This window comes from Podarcis cretensis, assembly GCF_951804945.1.
Source record: "Podarcis cretensis genome assembly, chromosome: 15".
Lineage (NCBI taxonomy): Eukaryota > Metazoa > Chordata > Lepidosauria > Squamata > Lacertidae > Podarcis > Podarcis cretensis.
The window spans coordinates 14,296,369-14,316,387 of NC_137185.1; the positions used below are offsets into that span (position 1 = coordinate 14,296,369).

General features: G+C 46.3%; 1 protein-coding gene across 2 annotated transcripts; it reads right to left on the minus strand.

Moving 5' to 3' along the window:
- Positions 1-58: 58 nt before the first annotated feature.
- UNC45B (unc-45 myosin chaperone B) lies at positions 59-18,286 on the minus strand. 2 transcript variants are annotated; one of them, XM_079956015.1, is made up of 20 exons: positions 18,076-18,286; positions 16,894-17,055; positions 16,001-16,037; positions 15,546-15,721; positions 14,408-14,497; positions 13,528-13,695; positions 12,330-12,498; positions 11,829-11,999; positions 10,717-10,888; positions 9,436-9,736; positions 8,359-8,453; positions 7,093-7,234; positions 6,403-6,543; positions 5,322-5,449; positions 4,837-4,903; positions 4,488-4,601; positions 4,018-4,133; positions 3,009-3,126; positions 2,297-2,452; positions 59-1,235 (listed from the first exon to the last, which is right to left on the minus strand). In XM_079956015.1, exons 2-20 carry the CDS (start codon positions 17,053-17,055, stop codon positions 969-971), a joined length of 2,790 nt encoding a protein of 929 aa, XP_079812141.1. In that variant the 5' UTR covers positions 18,076-18,286; the 3' UTR covers positions 59-968. The 2 variants fall into 2 exon arrangements, with proteins under 2 accessions (XP_079812141.1, XP_079812140.1); XM_079956014.1 differs by having other exon boundaries at positions 18,043-18,158.
- Between the last annotated feature and the right edge of the window lie 1,733 nt (positions 18,287-20,019).

Sequence of the window (20,019 nt, forward strand, 5' to 3'; positions counted from 1 at the left end):
TTCCAGGGGTACCCAGGGTTCGTGTTTCCTTCAAAATGAGGTACAGCAGAGACTATGGTGCCTTTATGATAGATGGTTTATTTACACACACATATACAGGGTGAGTCTTTTAAAAGAGGCCCCGTGAAACGTGTACTCTGTATCCACAGCTTATATTCGGAACCAAACACTGCGCACTTGCCTACCGGTACTACTGCTTCCTGGCACTCCTGGCACTACCTCCCCAAGCTGGTACCAGCCGCTCCTGTTCCCCGTTCAGAGCGGTAGTGCCAGGATGCTGGCCATACCCGCAAGTAAGCCTTGAATTTTAGAGGTGCGGCTTATTTCTGGATGCGGCTTATATTTGGGCCAATACGGTATTCCAAGGTCACGAAACCATGAGTAAGGGCCTGGAACCTCTTAACAGTTTGGAGATTGGGGTGGCATGTCACAATATTACCCAAACCATTCACTATTATGCTATTTGTCATTTTAAGGAAGCTGCACAATGTGCAATTTTTCTGCACCAACTATTTTATTAGTGAATCACCACATTATAACAAGAACCATCACACGAATTTCTCTAGCGAGGAGTCTATGTTAAACGTTGTTAGAGTTTCCAACAAGTCAAATTGTTCAAAAGACAGTGAGAATAATATAATTATAAAAACTACATCAGGAACCTCTAAAACAAAAGGGTGGTTTTTTTTGTTTTTTTTGTTATTTCAAACATTGCAGGTTGTTTTCTGACGCTCCAAAACTTTAACAGGAAGTTGCTTTGGAAAGGAGGTTTGCTAGCCAGAAACAAATTGTGATTCCCCCTGAAGAAACAAATCTGAGGGCTATTTCTGTGGGCAAAAACATTTGCATTGTGTCAAAGCTTTGGAAATAACGCTTCAGTTTTCCAATGTAAGTTCTTTACATGTCGGATCACTTCCTTGCCACTCCTCTAGTCCTCATTCTTTTTAGATCTTAGATTTCCTGTGCCTTTATGATGGAGACATAGGTTTGATCATTCCATAGTCCATGAACTTCACGAGACATTCCCGAGCCACCTTTAGGACATGCTGCTTCTGGGGGTCATCAGCCTGCTTCCCAACAATGGTCAGGATTTCCAGCATCTCACTTTCCACTAGTTTCTTAGCCAGCTCTTGGTCTGCGTGGATTAAGTTGTAAACAATCACGAGCCCACGGTGCTGTACGTTGAGCTTGTCGTGGAGGCAGAGCCTCTGAAGAATCTCCAGCCACTGGGTTGTCTGCAAGAATAAGATTTGCTAGGTTACTTGCACATCTTTGAAATGTGTAACTGCACAGAACTGTTCAAGGTGCTAGTCCACACCATACAAGTAAAACACCCTTATACCACTTTAACAAGCATGACTTCCTCCCAAGTATCTTGGGTATTGTAGTTTGTTAAGGCTGCTGATAATTGTTATGAGGCCCCTCACCAAGCTTTTTTCTCTAATTGCTTCCTTTTCAGGGCTAAATTAGTGGTGAATTACGGTATTTCTGAATTAACTCAGGCATTTCCTGCATGATGAGAGGGCTTTTGTTACTAATTTCTTCATCTTATTATTATTTTTAAGAAATCACAGAATAGAAAAGGAAGAAAAGAAAATGAGAAAACTGCTGAAGAAAGCTCCCCAGAAGCCCAGCAGTGGTGAACATCAACTATTGACAATTTATAGACACTAAAGGGGACAGAATTAGAGAGAGAAGCTACCAAGAGGACGCTTCAAATTAAAGGCACAGGAGCTCCAAAAAGCCTCAAGGTTCTATTTTAGCCATCATAAAACCAAGAGCCTTCTGGATCAGGCCAGTGGCCCATCTAGTCGAGCATCCTGTTCTCACAGGGGACAACTAGAAGCCCTCTCTCCTCTTGCAGTTTCCAGCAACTGACATTCTGAAGCATAGGTGCCTCTGACTGTTGTGACAGAGCTGAGCCATCAATAGCCCTCTCCTCCATGAATTTGTTCAGTCCTCTTTTAAAGCCATCCAAGTTGGTGGCCATCACTGCCTCCTGCAGGAGGGAGTTCCATAGTTTCTCCAATGCATGACAAACTACTTTATTTTATCTGTCCTGAATCTTCCCACAATCAGCTTCATTGGTTGCACATGAGTTCTAGTGTTATAAGAGAGGGAGAGAAAAAAATCTCTATCCAATTTCTCCATGCCATGAATTGTTTTATAAACTTATATCATGTTACCTCTTACTCGCCTCTTCTCTATATTACAAGGTACCCAGCACTGCAAACTTTCCTCATACAGATGCAACTTTCAACACACACTTTATGCTCAAGGGCAATGAGACCCTTACCACTTCGGTCAGCTTATGGCAGAGTCTCTTGTGGGCAGCCGTGAGCATAGCTAGGGCTCCTGCTGCGGCGTTCTGGACTTTGTCGTCGTCCTCACCACACAGCAACACGAGCAGTTTCAGTCGGTCATTCCCATCTGCTATGAATCTCTCTTGAACCTGGTGCAGGGGGCAGAGGTGGGCGGAAATGAGAGAGATCTGGATTAATTCATCCCCTAACCACCACCACAACAAAAATGCGATGCGGGTGGTGCTGTGGGTTAAACCACACAGCCTAGGACTTGCCGATCAGAAGGTCGGTGGTTCGAATCCCCGCGACGGGGTGAGCTCCCGTTGCTCAGTCCCTGCTCCTGCCAACCTAGCAGTTTGAAAGCACATCAAAGTGCAAGTAGATAAATAGGTACCACTCCGGCGGGAAGGTAAACGGCATTTCTGTGCGCTGCTCTGGTTCGCCAGAAGCGGCTTACTCATGCTGGCCACATGACCCGGAAACTGTATGCCGGCTCCCTTGGCCAATAAAGAGAGATGAGCGCCGCAACCCCAGAGTCGGTCACGACTGGACCTAATGGTCAGGGGTCCCTTTACCTTTACCTTTTAACCACAACAAAAAGGGACAGTATTGGGGGACCTATAGCCTTGTGGGCCAAATTGGAACCCATGGCAGGCCAAATCGGGCTACAGGTTGCCCTCCGTTGAATAACAAGGGCTATTTTACCTCTTTGTTCACCACGAGGTTGCACATGCACTCTGTGGCCGCCTGCCGAAGCTGATCATGGTTTTCAAACATGTAGTTCTCAATGTCAGGCAGGGCTTTCTCTTTGATGATCTTTTGTCTGAAAGAAGCAACGTGTGCGTGTGAAATTGCAGAGCACACACTAGCATGTGAATTGCAAGATGTAGTAAAATTCTGCACCCCTCAGGGTGGAATCCTGCAGGCAACCTTGGGGCAGGGAGTCTGAGTGAAATGTGGTCTCCAATTTAGGAGCCAACTCCGAGGGGCAATAGGGGTTTCGGCCCCCACAATAAAGTATTTGAGGGGGCTGGGCCCCCACAAAGTTGATGGGCATTCCCATTCAAGTGGTGTGTGTGCAATGTACCATGTGATCAGTTATGCGGGGCAGGACTTACCTGGGCCCCCACAATATCTTATTCAAGTTAGCATCCCTGGTCTCCACCTAACCGGCAGGCCACTCTCAGGCCTGGTTGTGGCCTGCAGCTTATGAAGCACCAGGAGGAATCCCATTGGCTTCTTTGTGACATTTGATTCCAGCTGACCTGCAACATCGCTTCTGCCCACATGACTCCTCATACCTTCCAATATGAAGAGGCCCAAAACCAAGGCACCATCTTGCAGAGCCAAACTCCCACACGAGTCATGTGACCTGTGTGAGATTGCAGCCCCCTAAAAAGCGTGCGGGGGGGGGGGCACAGCGCTAAAAAAGTGTGTTTGGGGCACCATGCCCCCCAAAAGTGCAGCGTGAGATTGCAATGAGCATTTTGGCTGCTGTCGTCTCATAAGAAAAAATGGGATGTCCCGTTTTTTCTGGGGCCATTGATGGGCGTGCCTCCTGTGGGAGTGAGTTTCATAGTTTAACAATGCGCTGTGGGAATAAGTCCTTTCTTACATGAGAAACATAGATCCCTATCTTGGCCACATCAGGCTGTCTACCAATAGCAGGAGGCCATGAATCCCCCAGGGGAACAAAATGGCTGCTGTAAATCACCTGAGCTTGTCGCTCCTCCCTGAAAAGTTGGTGAGACCCAGAAGAGCCTCGTAGTTCTGTAGCCCATCCCGCTCGGTGTTCAGCAAACTGACCAGAGGACGCACGACTTCATACACCTGTGGGAGAGGCAGGCAAATGGATGTCACCCTGGGGCACCCTGGAGCCCTGTGGCCATTCAGAACCTGCCACACCCAACAACAGAGCAGACGCCTTTCTGAACAAAAGGCCTTCTGTACAAAGGGAAAATGTGCAGTCCTTGCTCTGCTCACTTTTGCCTCCAGCCCCCAACCACCACTGGCATTCAGCCCCTAGAAGCTTGTCCAGAAAGGGAATGTTGCTTTTGGGCTGATAAAAGTTGCCCTCTCCTTGTTTTAAAGTAATAAATGTGCTCCTGGTGCTCTCCAGTTGCTGGACTCTGCTCTGTTCACACAAACATAACCATGTTCCAAATATGCCATGGATTGACTCACCCTCTCCCCAGGGAATGCAATGTCTGGATTGGAGATGGCTGCGATCTTGGCCAGGGCGTGTGACGCTTTGATTTTGCCAACTTCTGTGCCTTCCAAAGCCAATGGGATCAGGGCCTAAGAACAACAAATTAGGTGATGACACCAGGTAGGCTCACAGTTGAATGTCCCTGTTGGCTGAGCGTTCTACCCTAAATTCTTATTTGCACATTATGCAAAAAAAAAAAAAAGCCTCAACAACAACAACAACACACACACACACACACACACACACACACACACGTCCCCCCAGATTAATTGCACAAAGTATTCCTAAATAGGAGCATCTGAAATAGGAAGCTGAAAGAATTACCTTTCCACCCCCTTGAGCAACGATGGTACCACGGTCCTTGGCATCTTCACACAAAGCAAGAAAAACTCTGTAGGAAGAGAAACATACGTTTGGGATAAGTGTCCCCTGTTGTTGTTGATTACGTCCCAAAAGCAATGGTCTGTCTCTGTGCTGGCAGGGGCTGATTGTTTGTCTGAAACATTCCTGGGGATTCCTGGGTGGTGCCATTTTGGCCATATAATGAATGGCACCCCCCTCCAAACCTCACTATTAACAGGAACATCTTCAGCTTTCACCCTGAAGTACCGATTCAGGGTGTGAACATCATTCAGGGCAGAAACAGACACAAGACTTTGTTGGACGCTTCTCTGGAATCTAGAGTCTGTGAGGGTATACTGCTCACCCTTGTATCCTGCACTGGCATTTCAGGCTTTCCTAAAATGACTTTCCTGTTGCATCCTGCTATCGCCTGAGAATTCTGAAAAGGCAGAAGCGAGGCAGCTTACCTGGCTAAGAGCTCTTTGGTCTGATCGGTCAAAATGGCGCTGTCCGCTTTCACCATGCAGACCAGGGAGGAGGTGACTCCGGCAGCGACCAACCGTTTGACCCGCTTTGAGACAAAATCCTTCTTGTCCTGTGGGAGAGTAAGGAGTTGTGGTGAAGCCCAACTTTAATCTTGGTCCCTGCCACTCTGTGGAGGAGTAGGGATGGGTGGATCTGTCAATTTCTGGTGGGGTATAGTGGTTAGTGTGTTTGACTAGGGCCTTGGGAGAACCAGAGTTCAAATCCTCACTCACACTGGGTATGACCTTAAAGGCGAGTTGTCTCTCAGCCCAACCTACCTCACAGGGTTGTTGTGAGGATAAAATAGTGAGGAGGAAAACCACGTACACTTCGCGGAGTGCCTTGGTGGAAAAGGTGGTATATAAATGTAATAAATAAATATATTTCAGTTTCCCGTTTTCCCACTCTTCAGTTCCTGATATTTCTACATCAGGTTGCGATTTTTTTTTTAACAAGCCCTCATGAAAATTAATCAGGATTTTAATGCGAGTTTCTCCTGGATATACACATTTGTCTGCACTTTTGCCTAATATCTATATCCATAATGCACACATTTTTGCAAAGCTTTCCCCCTAATATAATGCTTTTCCAAACCAGGTTCAATATTTATTATTATGGTCAGTGAACAGCATTAAAGGACCCAGGTAAGAAGCACAGAGAACACATTAGCCAGATGTTTATAAGGAGGTAAAAATGAATGAAATTACATACATTCATTTTGTATGTTGTTTTCACTAATAGGTTTTTAATATATTTGTTTTTGTGCTTTCAACTGTTTTAAATTATATGTTAACTGCCTTTTTGTACATAATACTTTATTGGAGAACAGCAAGGGGAAAAGGTGGTGAGAATTTTGGAGCATAGCTTTGCTTCAGTTCTGGTACTGTTTTGTAAAGTGCGAAATAGGTAGGTTTGCTTTTCCAGCGCAAACTGAATAAAAATTCTCTCCCATTGCTAGGGCAGAGTTCTTTCCTGCTAGTTATTAACAGCATTTGGTGTTGCCAAGGATGACCGGCCGGCTACCTTTGGGTGTTCCTCAGGAACATGCTGCTTGGAAAACTTGGCCAATTGCACGAGTTCCGGGATAATTTCCTTGACATCGTAGCTGTTGGTGCAGTTCACCAAGACGGTGGCCACTGAGTACAAAATGGTTTTGTCGCTTGTCTGTAAAACGCAAAATCAAAGTTTTTTTTTTTAAAAAAAAGAAGATAAAATCAGGTATTTAAAGTGAGAGAGACTTTGAAAGCAAGGGAGACCTTTGTCCAGTCCAAGGGTTGCATATCTAAAAGATTGAGTTTTTACAAATGTGGAAAGGGTTTATGTGGCACCTATTAACAGTGCCAGTTCTGCATATCAAAGAATTGTGATTATGTCTATTTCCATTATGCTTATGATTTATATTTGTTCAGTTCAGTGGCGTAGCGTGGGTTATCAGCACCCGGGGCAAGGCAAGTAATTTGCGCCCCCTAACCCATGGATTTGCGCCCCCTAACCCGTGGATTTGCGCCCCCTAACCATGGATTTCCCTAACCCCCAGATGTTGCGCCCGGTGTGGCCGGCCCCCCCTGCACCCCCCATGCTACGCCACTGGTTCAGTTGAGCCACCTGGGACATTATTTTGTGAAAATAATGGTGGAAAATTAGGGGCAATTAGGGCCGCAACGATCTGCATGTATGTGGCATTCACGCAAGCGCATGTGTGATACAGCCTACCTTGGCTAATTCAAACATGGCTTGCATGGCTGGCTCATCCTCCACAAAGTCATCCTTCACGTCGGCATCCAGGGTCAAGTAAGCAAGACCTTCTATGGCCCACTTCCTTGTGCGGGTGTCAATGGCGGGGTTGCACAGCCATCTGAAGGAACGAGGCAAGGAAGATGAGGCTCAGTAAGGCAAATGTTGGGTAAGATATTGGAGAAGAACAGATTTTAAACTGATGTCCTTGGACTCTTTAAATATCCAGATTATTTGCAAAACAGTATTACAGTGGTACCTCAGGTTAAGTACTTAATTCGTTCCGGAGGTCCGTTCTTAACCTGAAACTGTTCTGAAACACCACTTTAGCTAATGAGGCCTCTTGCTACCGTCATGCCACTGGCGCACGATTTCTCTTCTCATCCTGAAGCAAAGTTCTTAACCTGAAGCACTATTTCTGGGTTAGCGGAGTCTGTAACCTGAAGCGTATGTAACCTGAGGTTCCACTATATTATTGTCATTCTCTCTCTCTCTCTCTCTCTCTCTCTCTCTCTCTCTCTCATCCCAGGGTGGGTTACAGCATTAAAATACAATACTAAAAACAATTTAAAATAACCCGCAATCCTCATTGCCAAAGGCCAGGGTAAAGAGGTGCACCTTCAGCATTCTCCAGAAGCTGTGCAGTGAAGGTGCCAGATGCATCTCTGTGAGGAGGGAGTTTCATAGCTTAGGGGCCACCACAGAGAAGGCTCTCTCCCAGGCCAGCTCCTACAGGGTGGAGAAACTACCAAGAGGGCCTACTTTGCAGATCTCAGCACCTGAGAGGGTCTGTAGGAAAGGATGTGGTCTTTCAGACATTTGGGGCCTGAGTCATTTAGGGCTTTAAACACCAATACCATTGCAGCTGTTTCAAAACAGGGTTTATATCAGATTTAAATGGAACCCCAGCCAGTAATCTGGCAGCTGTATTTTAGACCGAGTGAAGTTTCCGAATAATCTTCAAGGGCAGCCCTATGTGGAACGCACTGCAGCAATCCAATCTGGAAGTTACCAGAGAATGGAAGATGTGATTTTGTTACAGAAATGCTAGGATATTACACACCACATGGACCTAAGAGTCTTGCTGGGGTGTTTGAAGAATACGCTTCCAGAAGGTGACTGGGAGGAGCTAGCAGTTAGTCTGGCATGCAAACTTGAGAGACCGAGAGAGGCAGCATCTGTTGTGGAATCTGCTCTCCCAACTCCTCCACCCCTCGTCCCCGAAGTCGGTTTTCTGCCACTCACTTCCGGCACTGCCTGGCCAGCTTCTCTGTTGACCCTTCGGCAAATTGTCGCAGGCCATAGTCTGTGCCCCCGGCGGAGCCCAGCTTGCAAAGGCCCTGGGAAGAGAATCAAGGAGGTATTGGTGGGCTCAGTATTGCACTGGCATAGCCACACACACACACCCTTTTAAAAATGAAACTCTGCTGTGGCATGAACTTCAAAATCTAGACCTCCACCTACAGCACAAATCGTTCAGCATTAGGTTTTGTAGGCTTCCTGGCTGCAAGGTTGGAGGGCTGGTACAGACCCTACACACCTTCCCCCAAAAAGGTACCTCGCCCATCATTCTCTTCATTTTTAGTCAGCCTTCTGTAACTATTTTATAACAATTGACAACAACATTAGCACACCTTAATACAACTAAAACACAGAATTATAATCCTAAATAGGATGTTGTTGTTGTTGTTGTTGTTGTACCGCCCTTCATCCAAAGATCACAGGGTGGTTTGCAACATAAACAGACAGAAATCATGTGGTCTAACTCACAAGTGGTACTAGGATAGTTCAGTTGGTAGAGCACGAGAATCTTAATCTTAGGATCGTGGGTTTGAGCCCTATGTTGGGCAAAAGGATTTCTACATTGCAGGAAGTTGGACCAGATGACTCTCATGGTCCCTTCCAGCTCTACAATTCTACGAAGGCCATATTAAAAAATGTTGCCATTTGCTCTGTGATTGGTTTATGGGAACCAATAGCAAAGTGATCATAAGAGCGGCCGGGGGGGGGGGCTGCATAATGGGGTGTATTAAGTCTTTCCTAGTTCCTTGATTGAAACTGCATCAGGGAAGGATATGCATGATGGACTTCACCTCAGTATTGCTACAAGGGCAGCAACTGCCGTTCATTGGGGTTTTGTTGTATCTGTCATCTAATAACATTAGAAGGGAGAACATTAAACCTTGCCATAGGGAAAGCCTTCCTGCATTGCGGATAATCAACCATCTCACGTGTTTGCAGGGGAGGTAAGGTTGCCCCAGTGACTATGGGGAGCCGGGTTCCCCACGGTTCCCCATCCACCCCTGAGCCAGGAGAACTGACCACCAGAGCTCTGATCTTGATCTTCTCATTCTGGGTCTTCTTGTAGATTTCCTTCAGCAGGCTGATCCCGTTGGTGATGATGAAGGTGGCCCGGCTCAACTTGGTCGAAGCGTGGATCAGGGCTTCCACGGCCACCAGCTGATCAATCTCTCGCTCGGAGCCACAGAGAGCCACCATCATCTCCATGACCCCTTTCATGCCCAGCAGTTTGTTCCCCAAATCAAAAGGCCCCTGCAGGACCCCAGACACGGTCTGGATGGCGTGCAGAGTCTTGTCCATGTCCTGGGGGTCAATTTTGCTCCTAGAAACATGGAAGAGCAGAGGAAGGAAGGAAGGAAGGAAGGAAGGAAGGAAGGAAGGAAGGAAGGAAGGAAGGAAGGAAGTAGAAGGCATGGTCTCCTTATCTACCCATCAAAATGGCCCATTGGGGTTTGGGGAAACTCAGGATATCCACCCATGATTTAATTAGAAATACAATCCATTTCACCAGTACTATTTTTTTTCTAGAAAAAGAGGTGCTAGAGCTCACCAAGAACACTTCCCTTGTTCTCTTAGAATGGCAAGGGCACCCACCTGCCTGAGAGGGGCTGGAGCTGAGCTCCAGTGAGCTCTGGCTGAAAAAAGCCCTGCATCTCACCCAGGTGGAGGGAGACTATAAAATGGCACGTGGCATGGAGAAGTTATTCTCCCTCTCTTAATGGTAGACCTCACGGTCATCCAATGAAGCTGAATGTTGGGATTTTGGGGACAGGTAAAATGAATGACTTCTCCACACAGTGCATAGTTCAACTATGGAACTCCCTGCCACAGGAGACAGGAATGGCCACCAGCCTGGATGGCTTTAAAAGGGGATTGGGCAAATTTTTGGAGGAGAGGGCTATCAATGGCTATTAGCCACAATGGCTGTGCTCTGCCCCCACAGTTGGAGGCAGCAATGTTTCTGAATACCAGTCCCTGGAGACTACAGGAGGAAAGAATGCTCTTGTGCTCAGGTCCTGCTTGTGGGTTTCCCTTTCGTTGGCCACTCTGAGAACAAGATGCTGGACTAGATGGGCCATTGGCTTGATCCAGCAGGCCCTTCTTATGTTCTTACATTCTTCCTGTGACCAGGTGGGTCTGTGTAGGTGCTCACTGTGGTTGGTCGACTTCAAGCCTCCCTCCTCCCCAGCTAAACTGCCCTCCCTTCTTGGAGTTATCTTTAAACCAGACTTGAAATGGGCAGCTCTTCAAGTAGAGAAGTCCTGTCATTTGTAAAGCAGGACACACAGCCCCCTTACTCACTGGATGTACTCTTCGCAGAGCAGCCTGAAGTTATCCCTCTCTGGGTCACACCGCAAATCGTCATACAGCTTGTTCAGGAGCACTGAAGCTGTCAGCTGGGTGTTCTCAGTCAAAGGGAGGCAGTTTGGCATGTCAGGGATCTGGCCAGCAACTTTCAGGATCTTCTTGAGACCTGGGAGCAGAGCAGGGGGCAGGGAGAGAACACAGGGTCAATTTAGACGCAAATGCAGAGATGCAACCTTGGACAGGGCTCAGCAATTGAGCACATGCTCTGCATACAGAAGGCCCTAGGTTCAATCCCCAATAACATCTCCGAGCAGAGCTGAGAATTCCCCTGCCTGAACCCCTGAGGAGCTTCTGCCAGCCTGTGTAGACAACACTGGGCTAGAGGGAGCAATGGTCTGGCTCTCTATAAGGCAGCTTCGTATCTTCCTCTGGAGTTGGCATCTAAGAGAGTCCCCTTATGGGAATCAGATATATCTCTGTGGCTTCTAGTTCTAAACAACAACAATTTATTATTTATACCCCGCCCATCTGGCAGGGTTTCCCCAGCCACTCTGGGCAGCTCCCAACAGAATATTAAAAACACAATAAAACATCAAACACTAAAAACTTCCCTAAACAGGGCTGCCTTTAGGTGTCTTCTAAAAGTCAGAGGGTTGTTGATTTCCTTGACATCTGGCTGGAGGGCATTCCACAGTGTGGGCGCCACTACCAAGAAGGCCCTCTGCCAGGTTCCCTGTAACCTCACAGTGAGGGAACTGCCAGAAGTCCCTCGGTGCTGGACCTCAGTGTCTGGGCTGAACAATGGGGGTGGAGACGCCCCTTCAGGTATATTGGGCCAAGGCCTCCTTTCTTCCAAGGAGCTCAAGGTGGTGTCTGTGGTTCTCCTTCTTCTTATTTAATCCCCACAACAACTCTGTGGGATAGTGAGTGAGAGACAGTGAGTGACCGGCCCTAGAGTCCCCAGGGAGCTTCCTGGTTGAGTGGGGATTCAAACCCTGGTCTCCCAAGTCATAGTCCAACACTCTAACTATTGTGCTACACTGCCTCTCTCTACCTGTTGTCAGATCTGGACCAGCAGGAAAAGAGGATATTGGTGCTGGGCTTACCGTTGTCAATGACAAACAGGGTCCTGCTGTTGTCAGGGATTCTCAGGTCCTTCCTTGGTATGTTCTTATTGAGCAAATTGAGAGCACGGTCTCGGCCTTGTCCAGACACCTTTTTATTGGGGAGCATGTCTAGGAGGCGCATTGTGACTGCCTTCAGGTCCTTCTTTGTGTCTATGCAAATAAAAGAAAGTTGGGCAAAGCACGGTCAAAGTGATTGGTGTAGCTGTTACTATCCATCCATTTCTGAACAGGGACAGCCTGGCCACTGTAGTCCATTTGTTGGTAACCTCAGGGCTGTAAACCTCTTTGATTATTTTAATGACAGAAATATTTATGTAAAGAAATAATATGCACAGGGACTAACTTTCATTCATATCAGCCTTCCTGATGCCCTCCAGATGAATGAAGAACTCGAACTCAGAGCATGGTTTCCCGCCAAAATCTTTAACGCTCAGATCAGCACTTATCAATGCACCTGTTAGCAAAGTTGCCAGTAATTACCCAGCACTAAGGCATCCTCTTTTCCATGTTCTTCCTTCTTGCCTTCCCCAGTTAGCGAGTCAATGATGGCCTGCAGGAGGTTGGAGATGGCCAGCGAGATCTCTTCATGGTTGGTGGACATCCACAGGCAGATATTGTCAATTCCCAGCATGTGAAGGATGGCTGTTGCCTGTCCAGCGAAAGAGAGATTGATTTACCTGCCCGTGTTTTCTCATGCTGATGCAGCGCTAAAACAATGAAACTCGTTCCCACAGGAGGTAGTGGCAGCCACTAACTTGGGTGGCTTAAAAAGAGGACTAGAGAAATTCACAGGAACATGGGGCCTCAGGAAGATGCCTTGCATCAAGACAGACCATTGGTCCATCCTGTGGGAGAGTGGGGAAGGGCAAAGGTAAAGGACCTCTGGACAGTTAAGTCCAGTCAACGGCGACTATGGAGTTGCAGTGCTCATCTCGCTTTCAGGCTGAGGGAGCCGGCGTTTGTCCATAGACAGCTTTCCAGGTTATGTGGCCAGCATGACTAAACCACTTCTGGTGCAGCGGAACACCATGATGGAAACCAGAGCACAGGGAAACGCCGCTTACCTTCCCGCCACAGCAGTACCTATTTATCTACTTGCACTGGTGAGCTTTCAAACTGCTGGGTTGGCAAGTGCCGGGACAGAACAACGGGGGCTCACCCCGTTGCGGGAATTCGAACCATCAACCTTCTGACCGGCAAGCCCAAGAGGCTCAGTGGTTTAGACCACAGCGCCACCCATGTCCCTTGGGAGGGTGGGGAAGGAGAAGGCCTTTCCTGTGGCTGCTCCCAGACTGTGGAACTCTCTTCCATGGGAGACTTGCCTGGACCCCTCTCTGACCCCCCCCTTCCAACAGCGCATTTGCCACTCACTGACTGTTCTGGTAGTGTCTTCTGAGTGTTGTACTTTTCTATTTGTCCTTTGAAATGTTTTTAAGTGTTCTCTATGCTGTTTTAATATGGTTACTTATTTAATTGCTTAAAACTATACACACACACGCATATATGTATTGTGTACTTTAGTTGTATCTGCCTTAATTTATGCCTGTGTTGAGAGAATGGCATGATACAAACAACATAAAGTAAAGTTAGGATTTGGTCACCAGTGGGTCTGGGACCAGGGGGGAGGGTGTAGAGCAGAGGGTGATCTGTGAACCAGGCAACCTCAGATAACACTTACCCTTGCCTTATGGTCTGTGCACATTCCTGAAAGGGTCCTTATCGCTGCAAGGACTAGCTCTGGGTTTTTTGTGTCTATCAGCCTCAGTAGCAGGTTCAGGCCATTGTTCTGGAATATCCTCTCTGCACCCGCTTCCTCCCGGCCAAGGACAATGAGATTGTTTGCAGCCTGGTTTTTAAAAAAGAAATGGCAATTGACATAATTGAATGACTATATAAACTCCAAAAGATATATATTTGTTTAGGTAAACCTACCCAGATATTTAGAAAATTGATGCGGGTTTTAATCTGCTTTTAGTTTATTGTTAATTTAACTTTTTGAAGATCTTAAATTATTGTTGCTAATTCTTCCTATTGGTTATTTTTTATCTTTTAAAAAAACTGCTTTGGGGGCTTTTTTATTGCAATGAAGCAATGTATAAATTTTATGAAATAAATAATAGGTTTGACCAGTGTTTCTGCATATGTATCACACTGATTTAAGCATGAAAGCCTTTGGGAAGAATCCTCTTCTGAGTTCTTGTTCTTCAATAACTGGAAGCCAGGACAGAAATCTTACTTATTATAAAGGAATTTATGGACTTTGGCTATTGCAAGGGGGCGGGGAAGTCACACATAAGCTGCATTTTCCAGGGTGGTGGAGGATCCGGAACACTGGTGGGATTTTTATTTTCCTTGCTTTAGACATAGATGCTCAACATTCATCATTCATGCCTGCTCGGGAAATATGGATGTCTTGCTTTTTATATTGGCGTCTTGCTTTTTATATTGGCGTGTCACCATTTCTTTCTCTTGTCTACTGTTTGTTTGCTTTTTATATGGTACGATGCAATACTCTGCTGCCACACCTTTGGGTTGTTAATCAATCAATCAATCCTCACCTTCTCTCGCTTCTCTTTCTCACTCTTCTCATCTAGCAGGATCTCAAACATTTGCTGGACCCTGGCATCGGTAGAGAACTGGACACGCAGCTGCACCAGGTCAGTTGGGAAACAAGATATGAGTTAGACTAGAGCAAGTAGTGGGCAACCTCAGGCCCAAGGGTGTGCTTTCTCTGGCCCTTGGGACTCCCCACCCTCCCTAGCCGTACCCCCACCCCCACTGTCACAGGTCACATTCACACGATTCATTGAAAGCACTATGATACCACTTGGGGGAGTCATGGCTTCTCCCCCAAAGTATCCTGGGAACTGTAGTATGTTAAGGGTGCTGTGAGTTGCTAGGAAACCTCCCTAGTCCCCCTCCCAGTGCTATAGTTCCCAGGGAAGTTAACAATCTATCCCTCTTTACAGGGAACTCTGGAAATTGTAGCTGTGAGAGAGAACACTTCAGCACCCACAAAATATGGCAGATCAGGAATTCAGGACCATGGAGAGCTCTAAGTGAGCAACTTGATTCAGCAGAACTGAACTATATAGTTAATGTGGCATCATTCTACTTTAAACAGACATGGCTTCCCCCAAAGCAACATGGGAAATGTAGTTCATTAAGGGTGCTGAGAGCTGTTAACAGACTGCCTGTTCCCCTCTCAGAGCTACAGTTCCCAGAGTTACTCATGAAGCAGGATTGACTGTTAAAGCACTCTGGGAGTTGTAGCTCTGGGAGAGGAATAACAACTCTCTAGCACCCCTTAACAAACTACAGTTCCCAGAATTCTTTGGGGGAGGCCGTGACTGTGCAAAGTGCTATTATGGTGCTTTATATGTATGGTGTGAATGTGGTCACAGTTTTCACTGACGAGCAGCATCAGAAACTCAAGATGGAAAAAGAATCATGCTGTTCTCTTCCCGTATCTGCACAAGATTGCAAATGACGCTCCACATTCTAGAGCCAGGGGCCCAGGAAATAATAAATGCTATCATTGTGACTTTTTCTTCTTCTTAAAAAAGTTAGCTGCCATCCATATAGTGGCATTCTTGGAACATTTGACATTAGCTGACCATGGTCAAAAAACGGGCAGTTGGGTGACAGTCTCTGACCAGTCAATTGACCAGTGTGCCAACCTTACTCTGTGCTTACCTTCTCCTGGATAGAGGCTCCTAGACGACGGAGAGTCTCTTGGAAGTTTTTATTCCGGGGCTCAATAGTGGCACACCTCTGGATATCTTTGAAGGCCTGATCCAGCTTGCCCAGCTTCTCCAGAGCTTGGCTACGTCGGTATAAGGCCTTAATATCTGAAGCATTGATGTCGATAGCTAGTGGGGAATTAGCAAATGACAACTGTCACCTTGCAGCAGCTATTCCATCTGGCTGAAGCATTTGGCCCACTCCATATGGCTCTGCTGAAAGACCAGCTCCTTTTGAATGCTGAAGTTTGCTTGTTTTTTTCTCTTTCTCATCCCTTTTTCCTTTTATGTTACATCATTCAGATTGCAAGTATGCAAACAGGGACTGTCCCATCTGTGTACTTTTTTAAAAAATGGTTTGGGTTTGTGGAGGTAAATTTGAAATGACAGAGCCATCGTTTGACCTACCTCTGGATGCGTCTGACGCCGCCTGGGCATAGTTCTCCTAAGAATTTGGGAAGGAAAATGGCTGGAATCAGTGACTGAGACGGCTGGCTTTGATCTCAGCCAAATTCTCTTCCCCACCCCCTGCCACAACACCCTCTTAAGGTTGACTACTGCAAAAGCAAGTCAACTTGTTCAATAATCAGTATCTACACAACTCACTCACGACTTCATAAAATGACTTCCCATTGACATCTGAAGTTCAACAATTGTTGGACTACTGCACTGATGCATAACAATATCTCTATTTTCTTGTATTAGATTTGAATGCTTATCCTAATTGATTCCCATTTTATGGGGAATTTCCTCATCAAGAATCCTAGAACTGTAGAGTTGGATGGGACTACATGGTCATCAACTCCAACCCGTTGCAATGCAGGAATCTTTTTCCCAATGTCGGGCTTGAACCCATGACCTTGAGATTAAGAGTCTCATGCTCTACCCGTTAACATAAAGGTAAAGGTAAAGGTACCCCTGCCCGTATGGGCCAGTCTTGACAGACTCTGGGGTTGTGCGCCCATCTCACTTAAGAGGCCAGGGGCCAGCGCTGTCCGGAGACACTTCCGGGTCACGTGGCCAGCGTGACATCGCTGCTCTGGCGAGCCAGAGTCGCACACGGAAACGCCGTTTACCTTCCCGCTGGTAAGCGGTCCCTATTTATCTACTTGCACCCGGAGGTGCTTTCGAACTGCTAGGTTGGCAGGCGCTGGGACCGAGCAGCGGGAGCGCACCCCGCCGCAGGGATTCGAACCGCCGACCTTTCGATCGGCAAGTCCTAGGTGCTGAGGCTTTAACCCACAGCGCCACCTGCGTCCCAACCCGTTAACATACCCGGCATTTAATCTCATTGGCTTTACCTTTTTCAGGAAACAAGCTGCCCGGTTTCGGAACAACACCGCCTGAAGCGATTTATCTTTGGCGACCTTGAGGGCTTTGGTGTAGCTTTTGATAGCATTCTCATAATCATTGCCTTGGAAATACTTATTTCCCTCCTCTTTCAGCTGCGAAGCGTTATCCATCTAGGAAAAGAAACCAACAGTATCCTGTCTAGGACAGGAATGTAGGACTGGATAGGCCCTCGAGACCTCTCTGCCTGGCCCTCTCCATCAACAGAAGGGTGCATTCCTTTCTGGTCAAACTCCTGGGTGGGCGGAGCCAGAGGCAAATGTGGGAGGAGCAACAGGTGGGAATTTAACCTTTGTGCAGTAGTCTAATTGCAACACCCCCCCACCCCACTGCTCCTGATCGTCTATCTATGTAGAGGTGAGAAAAGGGGAAAACATTTCTATATCCATTTTCATAATTTTGTAATTTTGTAGTCCATCATGTCACTTCTTTCTCAGCTTTTCTCTAAACTAAAACAATGCAAACACTGCAGCCTTTCCTCACAGGAGAGTTATTCCATCCCCTTGACCATTTGGGTCATCCTCCACTTTCTCCCCACACTGCATAATTTTATATACTTCTGTTGAGCCCCTTCTTCCTTGCCTTTCTCCCCTAAGCTGAGGCATCGCATGTGGCTGATGTACTTCACTCAATCAAAGTTATGATGATTAGAGGTATGGTTTTTAAATTTTCTTTTGCTTGATTATTTTGCTTGATCATTCTTTTGCTTGATTTTTAATATTTCTTTTGCTTGACTTTTTACATCTACAGTCTCAAAAGCCAATCAATCAATCAATCAATCAATCAATCAATATACGGTATATGTGTACGTGTGTATTATGTGTATGTGTAGGCTTTAAGTCTCTGAAAGCTGTTGCCAAGAAAATTTGCTTGCTCCTTTTTCATTGCCTTCCATCTCCTTTCCCACAGCAGACTCTCCCGTAAGCAGCTATATTTGGCCAGCCACAATATGCCTCTGGGATATGTCACTATCGCCTGACACAATCTCACATTCCATCCCCAACAAAAACAAAACCTAAGGTTGATTTTCAACACAACCACCAGCATCAATCTGCTATTTGATTTCAGTTCCTACCCGCTTAATACCCAGATTTCCATACCTTCTGAAGTTTCCAAATTCTGAGATTACTCACCAATATTGGCTGTTTTCCCTTCGATCAATGAACTGCAAGCACTTTGTGTAAGTAGACTGATATGCCTGCCTGGGCTTCAGATAGATAGGTATATATATATATAGCTCAATGAAATGGTCACAGATCCAGGACTGTAGCACAGTGCGAAAGACCTCAGGGGTGAAGGTCTAACTTCCTGAAACAATGATTGGCTTTAAATTGAGCACAATGGACGGGTCTGAACAATTTGCTGAAATGTGTGTCCAAAATGTGCACCAATTTTGGGCAAGACTGAAGGAGGGCCTTTTAAATAGCGAAAAAGAAATGCAAATAGCCCCCCTGGATTCCCCCCACCCCACCCCATGAAATGTACTCTGCTCCTTCCCATTCTATTTAAGGAAGTGTCAGACATTTGAAACTCTGGGACAAATGGCTTTTACTCCAGAGTCCTAGAAGAGTTTCAGGAGCAGCTGCAACTTGCGGGATGCCTCCAGTACCTTCGAGAACTGCCCCCACCCCACCGCCAGCAGAGATTACATTCAGAAATCACGTTCCTTCTCCAAGGGCTTGGAGAAATTCCAAACAATGTAAATAGCTTGGTGAAAACTCCAGATACACTGGCCAAAAAGCAAAAGAATTGACTGGGCTGATTAATTGTAAACAGGACATTCTTTATGGATTCTGTACATGCAGCCATATAATTGTGTTTTAAAACATTATGATCAAATATTGATTGTTTAATATGTTTAGTGTTTTTTTTAAAAAAGCAACAAATGAAATTTGGAGAACCAAATAAATTCCTGCAGAATGACAGAATTGATTGGTGGCTAAAGGATGGATGAGCTACAATGATTTCAGAGTTAATGCTGGAAACTGAAACTGTTGGATGTCTGAAACCCTGCAGCAGTCTTCCCCAACCAGGTGCCCTCTAGCTGTTTTGTTCTACCACTCCCATCATGGCTGAGGCTGATGGGAGTTGTATAGTTCAAAACAGCTGGAGGCGACTCTAAAGTCATGTCTCAATTACGTTTTACTGCTTCTCTTAGAAGTGGAGCTGGCTTCTTGACTATAGATTGAAGGCAGGTGTAGCCAGCAATGGTGCCATCTAACACCCCTGACCACTGGCCATGCTGGCTGATGGGAGTTGGAGTTGGAGTCCAACAACATCTCAAAGGCCCCACCTCGGATGCTCCTGCTTTAAGGCTACTGAAAGCAAAGGAGAAGGCTTTGTTTTACCTTTAATAGGTGGATGGATGGGTGGACTATGGTAGGCGCAGCTTGTCATGATTTGATGGGAGAACATGCGCATGCCAAAATTCTCTCCTGTGTTCAGCCATGGGAGTCTTGTTCTCCTTTTCCTCTGCTCATCTACCCAGTATCACATGAACAAAATATTCTGCTTCTACTGGTCCTTCCCCAGGTGTAAACCTATTGTTCTGGGGCTGAGGGCTGGGCTGGATGTCCTATTTTATTTTATTTTATTCAGAAATCTTTGAAATGCTTGATGCCATTGCCTGACTGAGAGGACCTTTTATACGCAACAAAGAAAGGGAAAAAAAAAGAAAACTCAAGAAAGAAATCGTACATTTAATTCATAAAATCCTAGAGTTGGAAGGGATCCCCAATGCAGGAATCACCGCTAAATAATCCCTGACATACGGCCACCCAACCTCTGTTTGAAAACCCCCAGCAAAGGACAGTCCAGCACCTTACGAAGTAGTTCCGCTGGGCTCATTCCCCGGCAGCTTATTAAGAGTCTAATATAAATAGGCAAAACAAAATTTTAAAAATCCTTCCAGTAGCACCTTGTTGTTGTTTAGTCATTTAGTCGTGTCTGACTCTTCGTGACCCCATGGACCAGAGCATGCCAGGCACTCCTGTCTTCCACTGCCTCCCGCAGTTTGGTCAAACTCATGCTGGTAGCTTCGAGAACACTGTCCAACCATCTCGTCCTCTGTCGTCCCC